Raw genomic sequence first — 25,604 nt, forward strand, 5'->3', positions numbered from 1 at the left:
GATTTGAGTAAAACATTTTTTGTTACGCTAAATATTTATTTTATTTTCCGAGGATTTAATTGAAGAATAACATCACTTAGCGCTCTCTTAATAAAGCCAAACACTTCTCCTGTGAAGTGTTCTTCGTATAAAACAGGAGGCTGCAGTACCAGCTGGTGGACACTTGACGGCGGCAACGGGCGGAACGTCACTCTGACCTCACAAACATGGCGGCGCCCATTAGCAAACATTGTATTTCCGTTTCTCGAAAAGTGGGAAGTTTTCTGTTTAATTCAGTGTTTATTGCCCAGGCGGCGCACTGCTCTAACAACATGGACTGTCAGAGGCCCACAAAGGTTTGCCAGCACATTTTACCCTCTGTGAACCCGTTTTTTTGTTGTGTGGTGACGTTATTTTACGTTTTTGCGTTAAACATGAGTTTACGAGCTGAAGCCGCTTTACCGCTGAGTCGCCGTCCTACGCAGTTTGCTGTGCACTTGTCAGGTGGCTCCAGCTGTTTTAATGTCCGCTCTGTCCTCCACAGCTGGAGTTTGCGGTGCAGATGACGTGTGAAAGCTGCGGGGAGAAAGTCAGAGCAGCTCTGGAGGGCAAACCAGGTGAGCAAGCACATGTAGAAAGAGCTGCTGACCCCCACTGCATTGTTTACTTTCCTACAAACAGGGACTGCTGACGTTTTCTGCATCCTACGCACTTAAAAGTGCAGTACAGACGCTGGTTAGCATGATTTTGCATTTCAATATTAAAGTAAACTCATTACACTAAGCAACAAGTGATGTTTCCAGAAAGATCCTGCATTTTTCTGCAGCGCCCACTGAACTCTAAGGGAGCATTAGTCATATAGTAGAGACGGTGTCATTTCAGCTGCTTCATCTTAACTGAATGCTGAGGCACTTCCATCAGTGCAGGCGAGTGTATAATACAACACATATGAAGCATCCTGTTTCCTGTTAAGTGAGTCAAACCATATTGAGCACCGGGCAATCCACAACCTTATAAGAAAAAATGATTTGGTTTGTGATTTGGAGATGATGGTATTTCATACTGAGCGACCAGAATGGACAGAATTAGTAATGAGTACATCAGAGGGAAAGCTGAAGGTTTGGCAGTTTGGTGACAAAGGCTGGAAGACGAGGCTGAGATGGTTTGGACATGTGCAGATAGGGCTGTGCGATATAACCAAAATCTCATATCCCGATATAAGAATTCTATCGGCGATAACGATATAAGAATTCTATCGGCGATAACGATATAAATCACAAAAATGTAACATTTTCTATAAATTCTGTGAATCTCGGGCAGCTCGACTTGTGTGAAGTGTTTCCAGCTGCGCGTCATGTACCCGGAGTCGAGTGTTTTAAGCGATGCATGAAACTCTACATTTTTAGACATAAGTTGTAACGGCCGCAGTTTTCTTTGTGAGTATTTATTACTCAGCGTGCTGCGGGGGAAAGCCTGTTCTAACGTTTGAGTCTAAGGCTTATTTTTTAGCACCTGGCGGCTCTTTTTTACTTCTCATCCGTAAATAATCTGCTCTTTCACGTGATTCAGTTTATTTTGAAAAGTCTCAACAGGATCTTGAGCTTTATTGTGAAAGGTTTATGTGGAACATTAAAAAGCGGACACGCGATGGCGTTACCGTCGTTGTTGCTAACCACAACGCATAAAAACAGGCGCTTGTCCGTCTGTAGTGTGGTTATATTAAATATAAGAGAAAGAGAGAACTTTAAGAAATTAATATAGCCACTGCAGTGACCATCAAAACGATGAAAAAATACTGTTGTAAACAGTTTATTTTGCGACACCACGAATCAAACTATAGCGTAAAATGAAACATACACATTTTATATCATCATCCGATATATATCGTTATATCGAACAGCCCTATGTGCAGAGGAGGGATAGTGGATATAATGGACAAAGGATGTTGAAGGAAAAGAGGAAGATCACAGAGGTGATCATGGATGCAGTGAAGATACACGCAGGTGTTGGTGTGATAGAGGTGGATGTTAATGCTGGGTGAGATGGAAGCAGATGGTCTGCTGTGGCGACCCCTTAAGGGAGCCGCTGAAACAACAACATAATTTTGAAGAGAGAAAAACAACAGCCATTAATCTCACCGCAACTAATAAAACTCTTATCAGGAAATAACATTCATGGTTCTGTCTCCAGCAAGTGTTGGATGTTATTAGAAAACAATAAAGCTTTAACATTTTCACAATAACAAACCAGCTATAGACTACATATTATACAGATATAAACAAGAAAATGTAGACACAACCCAATAAAAAAATAAAACCTTGCTAGTACCAGGTTGGACCAATTTATTTCCAGAACTGCTTTAATTCTTTGTGACACAACAAGGTACTAGAAACATTCCTCAGAGATTTTGGTCCACATGACATCATCACACATCCACGATTTGAATCTCCTCCTCCACCACATCACAAAGGTGCTCGATTAGATGGAGAGCTGGTGACTGTGGAGGTCGTTGAATAAGTGTACCTAATGAGGGTAGATTTTCATTGATATAGATCAGTGTAAAGCAGTAAATCTAAGAAAATGAAAATCAGATAAATCTTAGGCAAACTGTTTCTGTCTGTTTTTAGATTATTCGCATCGCTGAACGTTCTCCTCAGCTGTCTGCATTCGTGTTATTCTCCGTCTGTCTGTCTGATGATGGTTTTGGTGTGTTTGCAGGCGTGAACTCGGTCAGTATTGATGTCGGTCAGGAGCAGGTGCTGGTGGAATCTGCTCTGACCAGTGCAGAAGTGCAGGCCCTGATAGAGAGCACCGGACGGAGGGCCGTGCTGAAGGGCATCGGAGGATCAGAGCAAGGTGAGGAGGAACGGCAGCAGGAGCTGCACGTGCCTGCGCTGGAGGTATCAGAAGCTTTCCAGTACCACAGCTGAGTCGGATTTATAGTCCTGTTTAATCTTGGGAAGAGTGCAAGAATCAAATCAAATCAAATCACTTTTATTGTCACATCACATGTGCAGGTACATTGGTACAGCACATGTGAGTGAAATTCTTGTGTGCGAGCTTCACAAGCAACAGAGTTGTGCAAAATACAATAATGTAAACAAGCAAAATACAAGAATGGCTACATCTGAAACTAATAAATATATGTACAATATATAATAGTATATGCATTTCTGGATGTGTATACTAAATATTTTTCTACGTGTGTGTGTGTGTGTGTGTGTGTGTGTGTGTGTGTGTGTGTACACATATTTTACAAATTAAATAGAGTAAACAATAAATAAAATATATAAAAATATACAGAGTTGAGACATGTGCAAAACAGTGGCATTACTGTACAGTATGGAGTGCATAATGTTAAAGTTCCAGTAGTGAAGCTGAGGTGTCTATGACGTGTTCAGCAGTCTGATGGCCTGGTGGAAGAAGCTGTCTCTCAGTCTGCTGGTTCGGGACCGGATGCTGCAGAACCTCCTTCCTGATGGAAGTAGTCTGAACAGTTTATGGCTGGGGTGACTGGAGTCCTTGATGATCCTCCCCGCTTTCCTCAGGCACCGCTTCCTGTAGATGTCTTGGAGGGAGGGAAGCTCACCTCCAATTATCCGTTCAGAGCACCGCACTACTCGCTGGAGAGCTTTGCAGTTGTAGGCGGTGCTGTTGCCATACCAGGTGGTGATGCATCCAGTGAGGATGCTCTCAATGGCACAGTGATAGAAGGTCCTGAGGATGCGGGGGCTCATGCCGAATCTTTTCAGTCTCCTGAGAAAGAAGAGGCGCTGCTGCGCCTTCTTCACTGTTTTGTTTGTGTGTACTGACCACGTAAGATCCTCAGCCAGGTGTACTCCAAGGAACCGGAAGCTGCTCACTCTCTCCACAGCAGCGCCGCTGATGGTGATGGGGGTGTGTACTTCTCTGCACCTCCGGAAGTCCACTATCAACTCCTTTGTCTTTGCGACGTTGAGGGTGAGATGGTTGTCTTGACACCAGTGGGTCAGGGCGCTGACCTCCTCCCTGTAAGCCGTCTCATCACTGTTGGTGATAAGACCCACCACTGTAGTGTCGTCCGCAAACTTCACGATGATGTTGGAGCTGTTAGTGGCTGTGCAGTCGTAGGTGTAGAGTGAGTACAGGAGAGGGCTCAGTACACACCCCTGTGGAGCACCAGTGTTCAGTGTGACGGGGGATGAGGTGATGCTGCCCAGTCTGACCACTTGGCGTCTGTCAGACAGGAAGCTAAGGATCCAGCTGCAGAGGGAGCTGCTCAGTCCTAGATCCTGCAGTTTCCTGTCCAGCTTCGAGGGAACGATGGTATTGAATGCTGAGCTGTAATCCACAAACAGCATTCTCACATACGTGTCTCTCTTCTCCAGGTGTGACACAGGGCAGTGTGTAGTGTCAGGGCTATGGCATCATCAGTGGACCTGTTGTGGCGGTATGCGAACTGTAGAGGGTCCAGTGAGTCGGGTAGTGCAGAGCAGATGAAGTCCCTGACCAGCTTCTCGAAGCATTTGCTTACGATGGGGGTCAGGGCTACAGGTCGCCAGTCGTTCAATGAGGAGATGGTGGAGGATTTGGGTACAGGGACGATGGTGGCCATTTTGAAGCAGGCTGGGACTACAGACAGAGAGAGGGAAAGGTTGAAGATGTGCGTGAACACTCCAGCCAGCTGAGCCGCGCATGACTTGAGGACGCGGCCGGGAATCCCGTCCGGACCAGTAGCTTTGCGTGCGTTCACCTTCCTGAAGCACCTTCGCACATCCTCCTCAGACACAGTGTGCGCACTGACGTCATCCGCGGTGCGCACACTGTCCGGTCTCATGGTGTTCGCTGTGTCGAATCTAGCGTAGAATACGTTTAGATCCTCACACAGAGAGGCCATGGTCTGCGGTGTGCTGGTTTTCCCTCTAAAGTCTGTGATCGTGTTTAGTCCCTGCCACATACTCCGAGGGTTGTCAAACTGTTGCTCCACCCTGTCCCTGTACTCACGTTTGGCTGCTTTGATCGTCTTCCGGAGTTGGTAATGTGCGTGTTTGTAGTCCGATGTGTTCGCGGAGGCAAAGAGTCCATATACCAAACTGTAGACCGTGCAGGCAAAATACAGCTGATTAAATGAATAAATGTAATATTTGAAAATTGTAGTTCCCACTCATTTTGATAAATTAAAAACAGAGTGAATGCAGATAATATTTAGCCAGGTATTTGGGCCATTCCTTGCAGATATTCAGCGCGGTACAGTGTGGTAACTTTGAGTTGATTTATCGGGCTTCCTGCTAAACAAAGATGCCTCATAAAACAGCCAAAATGGAGTTTCATTAGTTGAACCTCTGTTTGTGGTAGCAAGTCTCAGTCAGATACATTCTGCTGATCCAATCACAGGTCAGTAACCGTGTGATTGCATGCACTGAGGGCAGTTTATGATTTAAACATGGACTAAATATCAGCTGATCTGCTTTAAAGTGTGAACACAAAGATCATCCTGACTACACCGGAGACCTCCGAGCCTTGTCTTCCATCCTTACTTAATCTGTGAAGCACAGCACTATAAGATAGGCACTCAGCCCCACAACCTACCACAGTCTGCCTCTCTCTGTAGCTTTAAACTGGTTCATTTTATGTTGAGCTCACAGCTCCCTACAGATAAAATCTAATGTGAAGCAGTCTGATCACAGCCCTACCCCAACACAAGTAAGTGCTTCACCCTCTCTGTTTTTCCGTGGCAGATCTGGGTGCAGCGGTGGCCATGTTAGCCGGTGCCGGATCGATTCAGGGGGTGGTGCGTTTCCTGCAGCTGTCCGAGGAACGCTGCCTGATTGACGGGACCATTGACGGGTTGGAGCCCGGACCCCACGGTCTCCACGTTCACACGCTGGGGGACCTCACACTGGACTGCCTCAGGTTAGACCAGTGTTTCATACCAGTTTCATCAGCTCATCAGCATCGTGTAGAGTGTGAAGGAGATGGGGAGTCATTGGTGATTTACACTTTTCCTAAGCTCAGACCTGGAAAGAGTCATGGTTATGAGTCTCGGGCCTTTTCACACCCATAGTTCGTTTACTCTGGTCCGAATCAGTTGACGAGTTTGTAAACTTTTAGCTTTTCTCTGCGGTTTGGTTTCTTTTCCCGCAAAGAAAAATCTGTGTGGTCTGACCTGTGATGTGAAAGAACAAAAAACGGGGTTTGTGGTACCGAGGCGAGCCATGACCTTCAAAACTCCCACGCATACGTACGGGCTTATGTTACAGCTGTCAGTTTTAATTATCTCATCTGTGTCTCTGAGGGACATTGTATACTGTTGTACCCATGAGCCTCAGCTCTTATTGCCTCGGAGAAGACGGCAGCGAGAGATGAAATTATTGTGTAATGTAATTACGGTTTTAATTAAAAACAGGGCTTTAGCGGAGTTCATCTGAAATCCCGCTGATTTAACGTGTTAATGGGACAGTGTGTCATTTTAAGCTTCCACTTGTCAGTTTAGGCTCAGTAATTCAATTAACCGAGCGCATATTGACGGGCGGCGATAACTGTTGCTCACAGGCGTGTAGCTTTAGTATTTTTATTCTTTGTTGACGCCGTCCTGCAGAGATGTAAAACGTATCGGACATCAGGGGGAGTAAAATACGCTCGTGTGAAGTCTTTGTCGTCAAACTCACAAATGAGAAAACTGAGGGACAGATCCATCCATCATCAAGTCCCTCACACCTCTACCTGTTTTCATTACTTTCTGCCTTATACACTCACCAGACATTTCATTAGGTACACCTAGACTCCCTTTTTCCTTCAGAGCCGATCAGACCAGGCGACGTTCTTCTGATCTTCTCTCGTCCAGTTATAGTGACTCATGCTACAATGCTACAGTATATTAAACTTGGCCAAAGTAGGAAACACCCCGGACAGTCTATACCAACTCCAACAATAACATTATGGAAGGTGGAGATGATGATCAAGGATCCCTTTTTATAGAGAGATGCTCAAACTAATTTATGTTCCATATATTTGATTCCCATCATGCTCTCCTTTCTCTGCAGTTGTGGAGAGCACTATAACCCCTTTGGGAGACAACACGGCGGTCCAGAGGACTCCGACAGGGTACGGTTAAATTACTTCTTTAGCTCGCTCTAAAATAACCTCTCCATAAAGTCATTCATTTTCATAAGTGGAGTGATCAGCAGTGCTAGGATCCTTGTGTCATAAATTCAGACTGTACCTCCTTCTGGCTTGTATTAAAATGTCAGCGGAGGCCAAATGCGCGATGCGATAACCCGCTCAGATTGCCAAACACGTCCCAGAGGAGCTTTTTGGGCTCTTCTGCTCCAGGTGCTAAATTTTAAATGAAGTGTGTGAAAGAGTTGTAACTCTGCCATGCTGTTAACTCCTTGTGTTTTAATAGTTTTATACTTCACTGAACCACATGACGTACAGTTAAGTTTTCACAGGTACTGTTTTGTACACAGCATGTCGGCGATCTGGGAAATGTCATCGCTGGACCAGACGGGAGAGCCTCATTTAGACTGGAGGACGGTCAGCTTAAGGTAACACACAGAGTTATATTTGGCACTCGCACTTAGCCACAGGAGCTGAACAGCGTGCCTTGGTCTGTTTGCTTCCAGGTGTGGGATGTGATTGGTCGATCACTGGTCGTGGACGCAGGTGAGGACGACCTGGGTCGAGGAGGTCACCCTCTCTCCAAACAGACTGGGAACTCTGGAGAAAGGTGGGTGTGAAGGTGGTTTGTGTTAAACATGCGTAGCTTCAGGCTGGTTTCCAGTTCATTCATGGATTCACCTTGCTTTACATCACAAAACAGCAGTTATCGGCCGTTTTCATCACCCATCATTGAAGCCAATTTTCTTCGACAACAAGTAAATTATTTACTTTGTAAAATGTGAAGAAAATAAATATTTCGTGCTCACTATACTGTTGGAACATCAGCAATACATTAGCATTATTGCTGAAAAACGAAGTAACCAGTTAGCATTAAAAAGATTTGTGCTAACTTTGCTCACATTTTACGACAGTTTGAGCAAAAAAACTCCAGAATCATCCATCCAACCAGTTTCCACCACCTATGTGTTCTGGTCTCGGGGAAACTATCTAAGCAGAGATGCCTCCGAGACCTCCATCTCACAGCAGACCAGTAGAGCATCCATGTTCCTACAGATGTGACTTGGAACTTCTCCACTGCTGACAGTAACTCATCCCAACTCAGAGCGGGCCCTCCTAACTCCACTGGCTGAGAACCACAGCCTCAGACTGGGAGCTGCGCGTTTTCACCCCAGCATCTTCACATAGTTTTCCAGCCTCTGCCTGCCAGAGCTGAAACACGAATTAGTGAATGAAGTCATGATACAAATCTTTTTTTTAGCAAATATTCGTACTAACAAAAACAGATTTTTGACAAGCTCTGGATCAAAGCTAAGCTAATGAGGAAGTGTTGGTTCAAAGCAGGAGTACGTTGGTAGTCCGTGGAAAGCTCCAGGCTATCCTTCTACCTCCAGAGAGCGTCTGTTGTCAGATGGGTGCAGTATCAAAAATATGTGGTGCAGCCAGTCTGTTGCTGTTTCATCTGAACAATGAAAAGCATTCACTGCAGCCACTCTCTGTGCTGCTCAAGCTGTACTTTACTATCTTTGATGGGTTTTTCCACACTTGTCCCACTCCTGGTGATCTCCACTGTCACCTCATTCCCTGTTCAGGCCCACTTGTCAACAAATCAACATTCAGACTCCACCCACCCCCACAAACCACTCCTCTATGACCGCAACACCTCTCTACATACCTGTGAGAGAGAGAGAGAGAAACCCCACAAAGCAGCTGGACTACACCACCTGTCTCCATCCACACCGAAGCACCACATCCTCCTGTCTCCAGAGTCACCTTCAGCACCTCAGTGGAGACGCGTCATGAGCCAGCCTGCTTCAAAGCCTTTGACCATTACTGCTGTGCTGAGTCCATCCTCACCTCCATGATTACCATCTGGTGCTCAAGGACAGAGGCTGACGGCAGCGTGGCATCTGTTCCACCGAGAGGGCGATTCGCTGCAAACAGCCTTCTCTGCAAGACCCTGCATCCCTCCAGGACCCGAGGCAGGCAACAAACATGGTTCCTGTCCCTCCTGCATTGGTCATAGAGTTTTTGAGTAGTACAATGTGCCTAAAATAATATTTGCATATCCAAATGACGTGTGTATATAAGAGCTGTTAGTTCTGTTATTAGTAACGAGAGGAGGAGAAACAGATTTGTCAGACTGCTGTAAATTTCCTGGCCACCTGTAGACGATCTGCTAGTTTTATTAAAGCCCTCTAATGTTAAACGCTCTACTCTGCTGCAGCACTCGAAGCTTTATACAACGTGCCCCCATCACTCATTCACACCCATACAAGCACTTTTTTTTCGCCCGAGTGCTTTCTATCTAACATTCACACTTCAGTGAATGCATCGGAGAGCAACTTAGGGGGTCAGTATCTTCAGTATTTTGCCCAAGGATACTTTGGCATGTAAAGAGGAGCAGCCAGGGCTCAAATCACCCGCCTTCTAATTAGTCGATGGCTGCTGTAGCTTCTGAACTACTCTTAATAGCTGGGTAACTCCTCTGTAACTCCTGTAGACTGCCAGTGTTACAGAGGTCATCTGCACCTTTGTTCAAGACCAGGAAATGTTTGTTTTCACTGACTGACTAGTGTTTGACTGCTGGCATCGCCCAGTTCTGTGCCAGTAATCCTTTCACCTGGATATCAGTCATGACCACAGCACTAACTCAGTGTTTTTGTGATTAATTAACTAAAATCTCAAAACTTAAATAATGAAAAATGCAATGTGACGTAACGCTGGCATCAAAATTATTATTTCAGGCACTTTAAATTGGTCAACTGTAGGTATTTTAGGTATTTTAAATTTCTTTGTTCTTTTTTGTTTTGTTGTTTTTTTCCCTGTGCAGGCTGGCCTGTGGGATCATCGCCCGATCGGCGGGACTTTTCCAAAATCCCAAACAGATTTGTGCCTGCGACGGCATCACGCTGTGGGAGGAGAGAGACCGGCCAATAGCCGGGAAAGGTCGGAGCAAGAACAACCCGGAGACACCGGCGGCACACCTGTGAACCTCTCAAACCTCTGGACACTGATGAGAGTTTGAACAAGGGGGACAAAAAGCATCTCGAAGAGAAATGCAGATTGTGTTTCTCGGCGGAGCGCGAGTGCTGACGCGAGGAAGACGGAGTCCTGAAGATTACTGCACTGATGACCAAACAGCAATGAATGGACTTAATTTCATGAAAATGCTCTTTGTGATCGAATCAAACGCTCTCTGCAGTTGCTGTTTAATGTTTTTCTGGGCATTTTAAACATGTCACCTCATCAGCAGGATGTCTGTAAATGTTTTCTCAGCTAGATTTAATTTCTCTGTGTTGCCGTCCACTTGCAGGGACGTGTGAGTAATTATATAAGCCTCTCTAAAAGCACTTGTCATCTCCACATATTTGAGTTTTATTAAGTAGAAAAATTAAAGAGGATGTGATGCGGAAGATTATTATGATTGCTCATAGGTGGGTCACGAGTAATGATATTTGTTTTAAGTAGAATATACAAAAAGTTGTTGGAAAACCAAATCAAATCCTGAAATTCCAGGATCGCTGAGATGTGTGTGTTTGATTTTAAAAATATTTAGAAAAAATCTGTGATGAAGGGGAAGACCGTCCCTCTCTCTGTGATCGACTCTGCAGGAGAGTTTAAAACGAGCCCAGGAGGGAGAGTGAAATTCCTTCCAGAGTGAGAGGGGGCGAGGAGGGGGGTTAAAAAGTGACAGAGGGAGTCCTTGAAGGATTGTGTGCTCAGCTGTTTTTCTTTCCAACATGGAGAGTGAGGTTAGTGTTCCTTTATCACTGCTGCAGAGGACGTTTGAGCCACACAGAGAGGGCAGCTGACAATCTCAGACACCCCCTCTCTGTTATCTTTTAGGAAAGTCGGACGGGTGAATCATGAAGTTGTCCAAACTGCTGCTCCTGCATAAACCTCAGCCACATGTTGGTGCGCTGTCTGTGTCTGTGGCACATTTTGGATTGATTTTTTTTCCTCCAAATCGAGCATCTGTCTTGTTCTGCTGATGCTCGAATAAGTTTATTGAATTTCCCAGTAAATGTTCTGTCATTGTCCCTTTCTGTTTGAAGTGGCTGGGCTTTGAATGAAGACTCATTGTTATAGCTGGACACCCAAAAACAGCTGTATTTTTTTAATCTATTATCAAAGCAGGAAGCACAAATCCAAATGTTTGATTCACAGCTAAATAAATCAACACAACTACGGATCAGTTAATTAGTGTGTCTTTTTAATTAGGACCACTAGTGCTGTGTGATACTGTAAATACAGGGCCAGGATTACTGATACCGATACTTTTAACCTATAAAGGCAGCTTATGTATTAGAGAGCAGTGTGTCATGCTTTATGAGATGAATCATCATCAGTCTGCAAAATCTGCACACGTCAGTGACCTAAAAACATAGATTTTCACAATACACAATAGTTTATTACCACACGCTTCGAATGTGGGTTTTGGCGACCTGAAACATAAATGTTTCTGAAGCAGCTTGTCTAAATTTACTATGGGCTATAAATAAAATAATAAAATAGGGTTTTGGACACTTTCCTCTAACACACACCACCACCTATCTAATAATAAATAAATAAATACATAACACAATTCAGTGGGCTACATACTCAAAAAATAATACGTAAAAATATCGATCTCATCGTGCCAATATCGATCCATTAACAATACCGGTGTTGATATCGATACTATGATATTAGGATCCCACATAAACAATAATCCTGCACTTGGATGTAAACGTGCCATCATTAATTGAGCCCCCCTCGCTTGTTGTTTGGGGGCTTTGTTCATCTGTAATACACAAAGGCTCATGCGAGTCTCTGTGTGTGCTTGAGTCATTTTGGTGGCTCTTCTTTTGTGAGGATTCAGCATCCTCCCGGTGCAGCAGCAGCAGCAGCAGCAGCCCTCCCCCTCTGCAGCCTCTCCAGCAGTATGCCCGACGTTCAAACGGAAGCAGGCGCTACCATTTTGAAACACAGCACCGCTTAGGTAAGATGGTAGATCCTTTTATTTAATCGCCTTTTCTGCACCCTTATTCTCATGTGGGAGCTCGTTAAAGCCCGCCGTCTAAAAGCTGTGAGGGGGCTGCTGGTTTCGGCGCTGTTGTAGGGACGGAGAGCTTTAGATCGCCTCGCCGTTTCACTGTGTTCATTCCTGTGCGGGAGGAAGAAGGGGAGGGAGAAAAAATGTGTTGTTACATTGTATCGATCTGCCACAGAGAGTCATACCGTTGTATCAGGTATTAGTATTGATCATCGACGCCTCGCAATCGGAAGTGAAAGTAAGTGTGTTTAATGCGTGTCCGTGGCTGTTTGGCTGTCGGGACTTTGTTTGGCTTTGCTTTGAATCGCCGAGCGGAACCAAACAAGCGTCTCGCTCTCTCTCCCTCTCTCTCTCTCTCTCTCTCGTGTCTCCATTCACAAAAACACTGACAGCCTGTCCGACCAACTCGTCTCGTGTCTTTTGGGTATTTGTGAGCTGGTAAATAAAGCGAGCTGTGGAAAATGTGTCGACTCAGCGCCGTGCTGCGTCATCACAAAGCAGCTTTCCCCCACCACCACCTCTGGTTTATGCTTCACTTGAACCCAGTGTTAGTGCAGCAGCCATACTGTATGTGAGCGGGGTTCACCCAGTATGCAGAGCGGGTATCTGTGGTGGTGCTGATGGTGTATTCGGTAAACTCAAACCAAAAAAACTAGAAACCCAGTTGTGTGGTGTTGGGGTGGGGAGGTGGGTTGTCCTGTAAAACATGTACAGGCTGAAGTGAAGGGGATCCATAGCTCCATATTTTTATTCTTCGGCCCGTTCACGTTATTTACAACTGAAGAAATTCCCGGTGCAGCCAAACTGTCTTCTGATTGGCTGCCCCTCAAACAGAAGCTTCCTGTTAAATTCAGAAACAATTCAAAATCCTTCTCCTCACATACAAGGTCTTGGATATTCAGTCCCCATCTTATCTTAATGACCTTATAGTACCATATAACCCGATTAGAGCACTTTGCTCTCGCTCTGCAGGCCTACTTGTTGTTCCTAGAGTAAAAGTAGAATGGGAGGCAGAGCCTTCAGTTTTCAGGCCCCTCTTCTGAGGAACCAGCTTCCAGTTTGGATTCAGGAGACAGACACTATCTGTACTTTTCAGATTAGGCTTAAAACTTTCCTTTTTGATAAAGCATATAGTTAGGGCTGGATCTGGTGACCCTGACACCTCCCTTATTTATGCTGCAATAGGTGTAGCTGGGGGACTCCCATGATGCACTGAGTTGTTCTTCTTCAGTCACCTTTTTGAATCACTGTGTGTTTATACACCTCACTGCAACGATCTCGAGCTCTCTTCCACAGCATGTCTTTGTCACAGATGGCCTCCCCTCCCCGAGCCTGGTTCTGCTGGAGGTTTCTTCCTGTTAAAAGGGAGTTTTTCCTTCCCACTGTCGCCAAGTGCTTGCTCAAAATGAGTGGCTTGATTGTTAAGCTTTTCTCTGGATAGTTATGGGGTCTTAAAATCACAATACAAAGCACCTTGAGGCGGCTGCTGCAGTGATTTGTCGCTATATAAACAAAACTAAATTTAAACCGAAGATGGGCGGAGCTTCTGTGCTCATATACAGAGGTGTGTCATCTTCGGGTCAGATTTAGTAATGTGTTACAGCACAAAGTGGTTTCTGGCATAGAAGGAAGTACTGTGTGTATTTAGAAAAGAGCCCAGTGACAAGATTGTGTGTAAGTGGACATGGAGGACGAGGTGGAGGAACTCTGAGACTTCTCAGACTGACCATGTTGGATAAGTATGCTGGGAGTTCCTTTCTGAAGGTGCAAAATATAGGGAGGAAAATATATAAATCAAGTGTGCAAACTGATTTACTGTTTGTGACACACAGTTTACTGCTAATTTAAGTTTTAACGGAGGACAAAGCTTGCCCTATTTTTTGTGTTTAACATTGAAATGAACTGATTGCGCTTGTGCTTGGAAAACGGAACAACTTTTGTAAACCACACGCAAAACTTACCACACTTACAAGTACTATTTGGGGATTGCGCTAACATGCTTTTTCCATCCTATTCAGTAATTGTGTCTTTAAACTGACTCTGAAACTGTGGACACAAGCTCGCTGTCTGATGTCTAATGATTGAGAAGTCATTATCCAAAGAGCGTACGCGGGGTAATCCTCCTTTCTGACTCTCAGAATCACCGAATTTTGCATTACTATTTGCTAAAGATCTGTTTTTCACTGTGTCAGTCTCATTTTTCTTTAACATAATTTTGTATTGTTTTATCATTGTTCCATATAAAACTTTGTAAATATTCAATATGAGCCCCTGACCTGTTTATTGTAGATTATACTACTTTTATTATTATTCTTAATGCTGCCGTAAACACGAAGCATTAATATGGGTAAAATACATCTTAAATGTGGCCAAAATCAAAGGTTTATTTACTCAGATAATTAATCATTAAGTAAAATATCCATCTATCTATTCATCTTACAAAATTCACTTATTTTCTTTGCAGCATGACCTAAAACAAGAGACGCTGGGTCCACTGGAAGCGATTTGTTCCTCTCGTGTCACTTACAAACTGACGGCTCATCACTTGCAAGCGTTCCAGGATCCGGTTGCCTAGGTAACCCACTAATATGCATACTGACAGGTCATATGGTAATCAACACTATCCTGTGCTCACACTGACAGTCGCCTGGAAGTTGAGAAAAGATGCTGAAGTCACCAGCTGTCCTCTTTTACTTTATGTGCTCCATGATCACCACATTGCTTCTGGTGTGGATGCATCTTAGGGCCGGGATTATGCTTTCCCCGTCAGTCCGCTAGGGTCCATTCAGGTCCGCTCCACATAAACGTCATCATCAAATGGTGAGCGAGTCCAGTGTAGAGTATAGTCGAGGTCTTAGTCATCAGCAGGGTGTTTACCGAGGTCACAAAGCGAGGAAGCAGAAGACCATTTTCCAATAGAGGCCTACGCAACCGGAAACCACAGACGTCGCCCCCTGCTGGCTATTAATATGAATGCATGTTTGAGGCACTTTGACTTAGCTACTTATCAGAAAGTTGAACGCTACATCCATATTTGTGCCTGAGATGACCATATTAGGCATATTTCCTCTAGTGAGATCACACAGAACCAGGAATCGACAACACTGTATCAAACTGAGCTTTTAAGCCTGATTTATCTCACAGGGATTATTTCTACATATGTGGACCTCATTACAAGAAACTTTCACCACAATTAATATGAACATTCGGTGTTATAACGGTGTATGTGTGACAGAAAAATGAGGAAAACTGTGATAGGTCCTCTTTAAAGCACCCGGATTCATGAAAGTCCCTATAAATGCGTCGTGAGTTTAGGAGCAGCACTGCTCCTTGAAGTTGTTGGTGCAAAATGCTCCTTTCGCCTGTCTGTCTCCTCTGTATGAGGGTGACTCATAGCTGCATGGGTAGTCACAGCCTGCTTCTCGCGAGTGAGAGCGACGTCTCCTTAAGCGAACTCTGTGATCTCTGTGGCATTTATTGTAAATGTTTAGCGGTTATTCGCTAGCACGATCTCCACTGCTCTGTTTTTACATAATATGACTTTATCTGACCTCAGCGGGCAACTCTGAGGCAAATCTGTGGTCAGTGTGGTATTCAATTTGAGGAATTTGAATGTTAATCTGCCTCCTCATTCATGCGTAAAGGTTCTTTATCAAGAGTGTGTGTATATATGGGTGGGTTTAACGTTTTCTCCAAATAACAAGTTTCTGGGTTTTTCTCTTTTACTCTTTAAGCTAAAAATTGATCGCTTCTTTCATCTGTGATTTTTTTTTTTTAGTCGTCTAAAAATAAATAAAAGCTTTAGGCTTGAGATAATGACATTTCCAAGCTTTTGATGCTCATACACTGTGTCTGCTTTTCACCCCTGTAGTCTTCTCCTTGTCAGACTAACGCTGAGCCAAAGGTGTGTCTTCATGCTCACTCAGTAACTGTCGCGTCTGGGGCAGCTGATAGTCATACTGTGTTGCTAATCCTTTCACTTATCTCTAAACAAACAGTCAAAGCGATGCTCCCTCTGTTTCTCTGCAGCGCCATGGACAAGAGCCACACAGTGAAGCTCTTCGTGGGTAACCTGGCATTGGACACCACGCAGGAAGAGCTGTCGGCCATCTTCGAACCCTACGGTCAGGTGGTCAGCTGCAGCGTGCTGCGGCAGTTCGCCTTTGTGCATCTGCAGGGGGAGGGTGCTGCGGAGCGGGCCATCCGGGAGCTCAATGGACGGGAGTTTCGTGGTCGGAATTTGGTGGTGGAGGAATCGAGGGGGAGGCCGCTGCACTCCACCAAGGTGTTTGTGGGTAATCTGAGCGGCATGTGCACCACAGAAGACCTCCAGCAGCTGTTCCAGACGTTCGGGAAAGTCCTCGAATGTGACAAAGTCAAAGGTAAGCCAGGTCTCTACTCACAGTTGAAGTGAAGTTAAAGTTTAGATTCTGTTTTATGGTTTAATTACAGCTGCTGAATTGCTGGGAGCGCCTGAAAAAGACTGCAGAGTGCAAAGCTCAAAGTTAAAGCTAATGCCCCGATTGTAAAGTTGTGCACTTTCCTTTGGCACAGTTCATTTTCCTAGTAAGCAAATGTGATCCTTATTATTATCAGTGCACTGAATCACATCCAGCCATTGCTTTTCCGCAGGCTATGCTTTTGTTCACATGGAAAACAAGGAAGATGCGCTACAGGCCATCGAAGCCCTGCACGGCACCTCCTTCAAGGGCCGGCCCCTGTCCGTAGAGCTCTCCAAGGTCCAGCCCAGCAAGCAGGCGCCGACGGGGAAGATCCCGTGTGTGAACTGTGGGAAGCAGGGCCACTATGCTGGAGAATGCCCTGTGGGGAAACCTTCTCTGGAGCAGTACCAGAGTCAGGCAGCGGTCTTGGCTGCTGCCGCCGCTGCCGCCGCCGGCCTACCGCTGCAAGTCCAGCAAAGCGTGCACAATTCAGTCTACAACACCTCCACCTTTGATCCCACTTATGCTGCTCTCACAGGGATTACCACCGGGACACGCACAGATGGGAACCCGGTAAATCCAGCTGTTTATGGTGCCCTTGCCAGCCAGGTGTACGGTGCCAACGTTGCCAATCAGCTTTACGGAACGGTGGCCAATCAGGCCGCTCTCACGTCAGGGGCCACGCAGGTATACAGCTCCATGACACCTAATATTTACGGTCAGGTGGCTGCGTCCCCAGCAGCCGCCGCTGCTGCTGCCGCCGCTGCCGCTGCCTACACAACTCCGGTTTACACCCCGACAATGGCCAACCACCCCGTCTATCTGGCCGCGGCTCCTGGGATAGAAATGCCAACAGCGGCGGCCGCCGTTAATCCTGCCTACTCTGTAGCGCCTGCGATTTACAGCGCCGCCGCACCAGCCTACGCTCAGTTAAGCGCCATGGGAGCAGCGGACCCGACTACGGCTATCTTTGAGGCCGCCAGGCAGGCGCATTACTTCGCCCAGGGCCAGCAGGTTGTGGCTGAGCAGCAGACGGCAGCTGCCGCCACAGCAGCAGCTGTGGCAAAGTCCGGAGAGAGGGATCGCAGTCCACTGCGAAGGTCGGCACCTCTGCTTCCGGACCCTGTGATGAAGCCATTTATGTACCAGAGGGCCAAGCCACGCCGACCCCTGCTCCCCACGCCAGCTGGTCGAGCAGCTGAAGAGGCAGTGGAAGCCGCAGAAGACCCCATGGCCAGGTAGGATATAATCTTTGATTCTGTTTCCTGCTAAGCAGCAGATGTGAAATAATGACAGAGATCTTCAACTTTCATGTTTTCTAAAATGATTCTTTCAAGGTGCCCCCTCACCTTCACAAATCTGATGTTGTTCTTGTGGTTTTAGCTCGCGTTTCACTGTCTTGCAAACTATTTTCTCTTCAACTAAATTTGACCTTAACCTAACCATCTCTGTCCTCCCCCGTCTTAGGTACTACGCGGAGTACTACCAGCAGCTCCAGCAGTACCCACAGTTCCAGTATGCCTACGCATCACCGAGCGCAGTGACCGCCATCCCTGGCATGCCGGGAATGCAGGCCATGCAAGCGGTCCAAGCAGTTCAGGCTGTCCCCGCGATGCAAGCCCAGCCCGTCGCCACGCTGGACGCACTCAGGCCAGTGGTCCCCGCCGCTGCGGCAGTGGCAGCCGCCATGGCTGCGCCCAGGGTGTATGAGCCGCCGTTGCCGCCGCCCACGCGCAAGGAGGCCATCCTCCGCCGCCCCGAACTCTCCCTTCACACGCCTGAGCCCCCCTTCCGATAGTCGCACACAACTCTCTGCCCGCCCCTCCCTCTTTGCCCTGAACCCCTCCCACCCTTCACCCTCCCTCACCCGCCCCAATCTCCTCTTCCAACCCCAAACTTGACCACCTTACAGCAGCTGTATGTACGTGTGTGTGTGTGTGTGGGTGTGTGTGTGTCTGGGGGCTCTAAGTGTGTGGTATTAAACTGGGGACTCCTTGGTTTATTAACCTGCTTTAGGAGAAACTTGATACGCCAGCCTTGGTTCAGTTTGCACGCACACACAGTGCAGCCACCGAAAGGGAGGCTTTCATCTGTCGCGCGGGCATTCTTTGTGCTTCTCAGTTTTACTTTTTTATCGTGCCAGTCTCACACGTGTGCCAGTATTAGGCCGACCCGCTCGGCCGTTTCATATATGCCTTTATTTCCGCAAACCCAGTTATGATTTTCTAAGGCCGAGACCTTCGATTGACGACATCAGCCATCCTCCTTAGGCCTAGATGATCAGTTAGGGCAGCTAATTTGAAACCTTTTTTGCCTTATGTTGAAGAGTTTCAATTTGCAACGTAACCAGATGGAAAGTCAGGGCGACGCTCTCGCGCGCGTGACGGCTGCGCTGCGTCGCGTCCGGCCGAACCAAGGTTGAGTCTTCTTTGTTTTTTGGTTTGTTTGGGTTTTTTTTCGAGGGACGTTTTGTCTTGAATGTGACGTGGGCTGTGACGCGTGTGAGCGAGTGAGAGGTGAGGGCTTGCTGACCTTGCAGCGCACAAACGCAGCAGCAAAAAAAGAAAATAAAACTGCGCCTTTGCCGAAAAGGAAAGGAGAGAAAAAAACGAGTAAAGCACACATAAACGTACTGTAATGTATGTTTGGATCTCCCCTTTGACTCCCTTTTTTTTTTTTCTGAACTCCCCTCCCCCCCTCCTCCCCTCCCGCTCCACCCTTACTCTAACTGCAGCAATGAAAGACACTGCTTCACCTCTCCCTCTCTCGCTCTTTGTAATTACAGCTGCCTACCTCTTACAGCAAATTTCAATGTCTATTCTTTTCTATTGTGTTCTCTTATATTGTCGGCAGTTCCCGCTCCTTGTAAAGGGACAGGGTCAGCAGTTTAGAGGGGGAGGAGCCAGATATTACCGACAGTGACTTTTTTTTGTAGATGTTCCGTATGGAGTCCATCATTTTCAGAGGCCTTTTTTAAAAATAGTGTAAATGTGTTTTTTGTTGTCTACCTGTGACGTAAGTCAGCCTGGGATGTGATGAACTGTAAACGGTGGTGAAAGGAGGGAGAAAAAAATCAATGTGTTACTACTGAGGGAGCAGTTTACAAAAGGATCTTTTAATCGCATCCTGTTGGAAACCACGATGGTATGTGACAAGCTCAATCATGTGCCTATAAAGCCTCGAGTGAAGTGCATTAAGCGGAGGGACCTCCCATTTTTAAGTGCTTTTGACATTATTTTTTAATCATTTCAAGGAGGGCGGGGGGAGCCCGACCTCCAGAGCTTTAGTATCCAGAAGGCTTGGAGAGCGAGCAAAGCTTTCTCTGGGATTTGTTTCACAGCTCTTAAAAGAAAAAGCCACAAACCGAGCCTTCACGGGTTCGTTACTTTACTAGCTGCTGGTTAAAGCAGAAACGACAGTGATAGCACCAATGAAGTGAGAGGTGGGGCAGCGTCGTCCACGTGCTTCTTTGACCCTCCGAATACCAGACCAGCTTTAGATTGCGATTGCAAAAAAGGGAAAAGAGCGAAAGTGTCTGTTTTAATATATCTGTTAGAGCTTGTAGAACTGGACTTTTGACGAGTGGCAAATCCCACCCGCGTAGCTCTGCGTTTCATTAAAACAGCCACTTTCAAAGTATTTTGCAACTGCTATGTGACGGCGGTCTGCTGCACACGCCCCTTTACTGCCCTCCCGTTCCCCCCTCCTCCTCCCCTCCTCTCTCTCCCCCTGTGTTTTTTTTTTTCTTTCTTTCTTTCTTTTTGTTTTTTAGCGGTTGAGCGACTTCTTTGCATCTCACGGTGTAATCTCTCTCTGTGTCGTATATACAGAACACATACCAGTTGCATCCTTTGTAGAACTATGTGGTTTGCGAAATGTCTTGTTTGCCATGTTTGAGATCGTATTTTTTAGAGAAGTATTTTCATTTTTTTTGCCTTCTTTTTAAGAAAAATATAAAAAGTCAAAAGTTTAAAAAAAAAAAAAATCATTCAAAAAAAAAAATCAGCATGCTTTTTATTGAGAATATGTATTACTATAAACCTTATTATAATAAAGAATGTTTTGGCTGACACTAATGTGGTAAAAGAAAGCAAAGGGTTTGGACATTTCCCCTTCTTCTTCTTCTTCTTGTTTATGTTGTTCTTCTCCCACTATCTGTTTCTCTTGTGTAAAATGACCACCAGACCCATTTGACTGGGGACCCAAGGGGGAGACAGGTGTAGATGCTGGCCCAGCTTTGCTCTCTTTGGTCGGGGTAAGTGCAGGTTGGTGCTCCTTTCCTCTCTCCAGCCTCTCAAACTCAGTGCAAACCAACTCAACCAAAGGGTTTTGGGGTTCATTTGCATTTGAGAACATGCATTTCAGCGATTCGTTCTGGCTCTGTAACATTAAAAGTTAAAAAAAGGATTTTTCTTGTAGAAATGATGTTTTGGCACAGTGAGAGCTGGGGAGAGGCACACAGATAGAATGGCCTGGGTGCATTTTGATCTGTGGAGCAGTCCTGTTTCCTTGGGGGGGGGGGGGGTTTGATGGGTGTGTGTCTGGTCTGGTCTGGTCTGGTATCTCCCCTGCTGTACCAAATTCTCCCTCTCCGTGTGTCTCTGTGTCCTCTCTGCTCTCAGACCTGCATGTGTGATAATCTGTAACTCTGCCGCACAAACAAACAAACAAACAAGCCCCACGTCAGTCCAGCTCTTGACTAACTATCTCAACTGAAATAGGTCACCGTGCCGCCTGGAACGGCCGGGGTGCAGCCGTGCGTGAGCGTGGCGGCGTGAGCCATGGGGACGACTTTTAGCGCGACGCCAACGCAGCGGGAACTCGTTCTCTCTCTCTCTTCACCACCAAGGTAAATAAAAAAAGTTTACAAAAAAAAAACAAAACAAAACGCAACAACAGCAGGAAAGAAATCCTAAAGAGCACTGACTTCCCCTCTCCCAACCTGCCGCCCCCTCCTTTGACTGTGCCTTGAACAAACACTCCTTCCCCACCTCCCTCCTCTCCACACTGCCATCGCCACCTTCCTCCCCCACCTCCCCCAGTCCGTAACTCCTCCTCTGCTGCAGTGGCGGTGCCGCGGCTACAGCCTTGGGCTTCTCCTCTGTGGGTTTGGTGGGCAGGGTTTGGGTGGGGTTAGGACCCCTGCACAGGTCTCAGTCAAGTCTTGCAATCAGCTTTAGGAGGCGACTGGCGCGCCCTCTCTGTCCTGCTGGTGTGTGTCTGTGTGTGTCTGTGTGTGTGTGTGTTAAAGAGAAAAAAGCTTCTTTTTTGTTTGTCTATTTTTCTGTGGGCGGTATTTCATTGATTGGTGAGGCTTGACACCCCCACCCCACACACCCTCCCCCCTGCCCTCGCCACCGCCGTATTCGCCGCCCTTGCCCCTTCCCTGCCCGCCCCGGTTCCCTCCTTCTTCCCCCTTCCCTCTCTCACACCTCCTCCTCCTTAACCCCGCCCTCCTGTGCGCCTCTCCTTTCCGCCGTTCACACACAAATACACAGCGCTTTTTTTTTTTTTTTTTCTTCCCCCCCTACTCCCGCCGCCACCGCCGCCGCCACCACCACCACCTTGGATCTGGGTTTGTGGCTCTGGCTCGGACTCAGACTTCCCAGAACCACCCACCTAAACCCAAACTACCCACCCACCCTCCTTTTGTTACCGTAGTGGCCTGGGCGTGCCAACGGACAGTGTATGTGTGATGGCCCGCCGCCGGACTCAGTAACACGACACAGAGAGACTTCGGTGTTGGACGAGCCGCTTTGCTGAAACTGTTGAATGATGGGTTTGCGCCACACAGCTGTGGAAGGGATCGTAACTCCCATAAGACCTTAGCGCCATGACAAAACGAGATAAACCAACAGGGGGTTTGCCTTGGGTCCTTCACAGCCTGTGTGCCAATCAGAAACGTCCTATAAGATCGGCTAATGAGGCCAGTCTGACCTGTAGATTCTCACCAATCTCGGGACTCCTGTAGGACTTTTCTGGTACGGCAGCTCTGTTTCTCTAATCCTAGTGTCAGCTGGACCGGCTGGATATGTGCTATGAGTGACTTGTATGAGGTGTGGCTATTAAATAATGAGACGTCACACCGGTTTGACTCACAGAAGCTCTGTTTTGTTGTTTAACAGCCACGCCTCGTCTACATTCTTACCTGTTAAGACTATTGATGCACACACACAGTCCCGCACACACTCGCTGTATGTCAGATGAGTTTGTCTCACATTTGCTCCGACCGCTGCGAGACGGAGTCGAGACAAGCGTGGCGCTGCCTTTCTGTCTGCCTAACAAACTAAAAGGAGGTGGGGAGGATTGAGTAGATGACTTACTGATAAGGTGAGTTGGTAGTGGAAGGATCCTTTGGCCCAAAGCTACTTTCTAACCTCACCTTTCTGATCTTGGAGCATCCCATAATAGAGTCACTGGCCAGAACCTTATCAAAAGAAAACGTTGTCGCACACAGTGTCTGTGCTAATAATAACGAGCCCTAGAATCTGATGTCTCTGTTGCTTGGATACAAAGTGCAAAAAAAACTGATTTTTTTTTTTGCATTCACAGACACATTAAGTTTTTTTAAAAAACACAAATGATGAGTTCATCATGTGTGGATGCATTTAGAGGCACATAGAGGCCAGTTTTATTTCTCTCCAAAGGACCGCTGTGTAGGATTTAGTGGCGTTCGAGGACTGGACGTGTAGTGCAGGATCCATAGTCCTACATTAGTGCACATTTGCCTAGAAGGAAGGATTGTGGGTATTTGACAGATGCAGAGGCCATGTGTAGATGTGGTGAAAGACCAAAAAGCACATATCCTGATATCCTGAATGCTGATTGGCCGAAAAGCTGGCTCGAACAGGAAAGGGAGCAATAGTGCAGTTCACCACAAAGAGGAACGACTGTGTCCGTTTTCATTGCTTTCAGTCACTCGGTTTCACTTTACTACAAAGGACCAGCGAAAGCACAAAAACGAGGGTAGCCTGTGTCACTAAATGCTGCACACATTTACAACCAGGCCGCCATGGCAACAGCACGCAACCACAGCGTGAAGTTGTGAGTCTGCAAACCTCAGCGTAGCACAGATTAGAGAAAACGTGAAGGGCTCTTTACACTAATGAAAACAAACACAACTATGAGTACTGCATGTAATACTGTATGTAATATAGTCACAGGCGATTGCCCCCTCCCTGAGCATGGTCCGTCTGGAGGTTTCTTCCTGTTAAAAGGGAGTTTTTCCTTCCCACTGTCGCCAAAGTGCTTGCTCAAAGAGGGTCGTCTGATCGTTGGGGTCCTCTCTGTTAATGTAGGGTGTTACCTTCCAATCGAAAGCGCCTTGAGGCGACTGCTGTTGTGATTTGGCGCTATATCGATAAAATTGAACCGAGTACTGCATTCTGTTTGCACGAGTAAATCCTACACACTGGTCCTTTAAGCAGTGCAGCTGATGAAACCCCTCCTCAGCCTCCATGATCAGGGCACACGGTGCTCCAGTTTTTTTCCCCCTCCAGCCACCTCACCCCTCCCCTCCAACTCTGCCGGCTCCTCACTAAAAAGGCTTCTTCTGGTGCTTGTGAGTCTAGGCTTCCCGTGCTTGGGTGAATGCAGCCACGCATCTCTTAAACACCCCCGACCCCCCCGCGCACCCTCTCTTGCTCTGAATTCACAGACAGACAGAGCTGCAGCCTCCTCTCTACTTCCACTTCCTCACCCAAACTCCCCCTGCCTTCTGTGGTTTGGACAGCTGAAGAACTGAGATACTCTGCACACACACACACACACACATTTATATAGATATATATTTGTGTATTGTGTTGTTTTTTTGATGGGATCCCACAGGGTACAGCAGACACCGGCAGAGATGTACATCGGGAACAGAACCCACTCCGGCTTAGGTTTGAGCCCAGCCCTCACACTGTAGACCGTGATGCCTTTTTTAGTTGAAGCAGGTTTCATTAACGAGACTTTTCTAGGTCATCTAGCACAGATGTGAATCACAGAATCACACTTCTAATGATGCTTATCCTCTCTTCAGATAAAAGCATCAGGAGTGTCTTATCTCACACGTTACCTCGTATAGAGGGGGGCAGACAGCATGTGAACGCCAGCAGGATGCAGTGCAGCTCAATACAAAAATCACTGCATTTATTGATCATTTATAAGGTTTTTTTCCCCTCATAACTGCAGTAATAGTGTGTTGGCTGGCATTAGAGTGAAAGGCGTTCATGTTATTTTGTCCACCCTTCTGCCCTTATATGATTACAGGCCACCTGAGGCCAAGCCCATCTTTTTTTTCTCCCTCTCCACGGACCATTTCATTGTCAGCAGTCCCACGGTGGCATTATGTTTAGCCATTTCAGTTCCCTCGTCTCAGCGGCTGCTCACTCACAAACCTAATTGTAACCACAAATAGTCGCGCAGTAGCTAAGCTTCTTCAAGTAGGTTAATGGACCAAGCTTAGTGTAGTTAAACGAAACGCCTCAGTTAATTACAATATTAATCGTTCTAGTTTCCAAAGACGTCGGGGGTGACAGAATAGTGTGTCATCTCAAGAGGAGAGCAATCGGGATCTGCTCTTTCAAAGAAATCGAATCCAGCACAACGCTGAACGATGAGGGGATTTTCACACCGTGAATGTCGGATGAAACATTTGCGTCAACATGTTTACTGTGAATGACAAATCCTGATATGAAGACAATTATACTGTATGGTTGTGTGTGCATATATTTATGCCTTTTAGTCTGTATTTCTTAAGATGTTGAGGTATTTTTTTTTCAGTCTGCATGAACAAAAATCATGAATAAATCTTTTTGTTTCTCATATAATTTGCCTGAGTTTGTTTTTATTTGGTGCTTGATCCTTTGCTGTGTAGTTTATGACAGCAGGAACTATGCATTTTACCTGCAGCCTAATTTTAGAGTGAGGAATAAGATGGCGTGAGCTGCTGCCAGTGAGAGCAGTGCAAGGAGGAGCTGCTTTGCCTGGGGTTAGATTAAGCTGGAGCCAGAGGGGAAAAGTTGTCAAAATCTCAGAAATGGGTGTCTTAATTTTATTGACTC

The 25,604-nt window shown here is 46.4% G+C and overlaps 2 protein-coding genes across 8 annotated transcripts; both read left to right on the forward strand.

Annotated features, from left to right (window-relative positions):
• The first annotated feature begins 161 nt into the window (after positions 1 to 161).
• LOC120742017 (copper chaperone for superoxide dismutase-like) lies at positions 162 to 10,493 on the forward strand. 3 transcript variants are annotated; one of them, XM_040045183.1, is made up of 8 exons: positions 162 to 335; positions 524 to 596; positions 2,698 to 2,835; positions 5,697 to 5,871; positions 7,002 to 7,062; positions 7,428 to 7,505; positions 7,584 to 7,687; positions 8,670 to 9,883. In XM_040045183.1, the coding sequence occupies exons 1-8, from the start codon at positions 207 to 209 to the stop codon at positions 8,878 to 8,880; spliced, it is 969 nt and encodes a 322-aa protein (XP_039901117.1). In that variant the 5' UTR covers positions 162 to 206; the 3' UTR covers positions 8,881 to 9,883. The 3 variants fall into 3 exon arrangements, with proteins under 3 accessions (XP_039901117.1, XP_039901119.1, XP_039901118.1); XM_040045185.1 differs by lacking the exon at positions 8,670 to 9,883 and adding an exon at positions 8,104 to 8,663 and having other exon boundaries at positions 164 to 335; XM_040045184.1 differs by lacking the exon at positions 8,670 to 9,883 and adding an exon at positions 9,911 to 10,493 and having other exon boundaries at positions 167 to 335.
• Positions 10,494 to 11,384: 891 nt separating this feature from the next.
• rbm14b (RNA binding motif protein 14b) lies at positions 11,385 to 25,367 on the forward strand. Of its 5 annotated transcripts, none has more exons than XM_040045176.1 (5): positions 11,385 to 12,061; positions 14,580 to 14,690; positions 16,145 to 16,497; positions 16,748 to 17,795; positions 18,025 to 22,988. In XM_040045176.1, exons 3-5 carry the CDS (start codon positions 16,149 to 16,151, stop codon positions 18,353 to 18,355), a joined length of 1,728 nt encoding a protein of 575 aa, XP_039901110.1. In that variant the 5' UTR covers positions 11,385 to 12,061; positions 14,580 to 14,690; positions 16,145 to 16,148; the 3' UTR covers positions 18,356 to 22,988. The 5 variants fall into 5 exon arrangements, with proteins under 5 accessions (XP_039901110.1, XP_039901114.1, XP_039901111.1 ...); XM_040045177.1 differs by lacking the exon at positions 11,385 to 12,061 and adding an exon at positions 12,068 to 12,353 and having other exon boundaries at positions 18,025 to 25,367; XM_040045178.1 differs by lacking the exon at positions 11,385 to 12,061 and adding an exon at positions 12,068 to 12,311 and having other exon boundaries at positions 18,025 to 25,367.
• The last annotated feature ends 237 nt before the right edge of the window (positions 25,368 to 25,604 follow it).

The sequence above is a fragment of the Simochromis diagramma genome, unplaced genomic scaffold (genome assembly GCF_900408965.1).
Source record: "Simochromis diagramma unplaced genomic scaffold, fSimDia1.1 OVJJ01000590.1, whole genome shotgun sequence".
Taxonomy (NCBI): Eukaryota; Metazoa; Chordata; class Actinopteri; order Cichliformes; family Cichlidae; genus Simochromis; species Simochromis diagramma.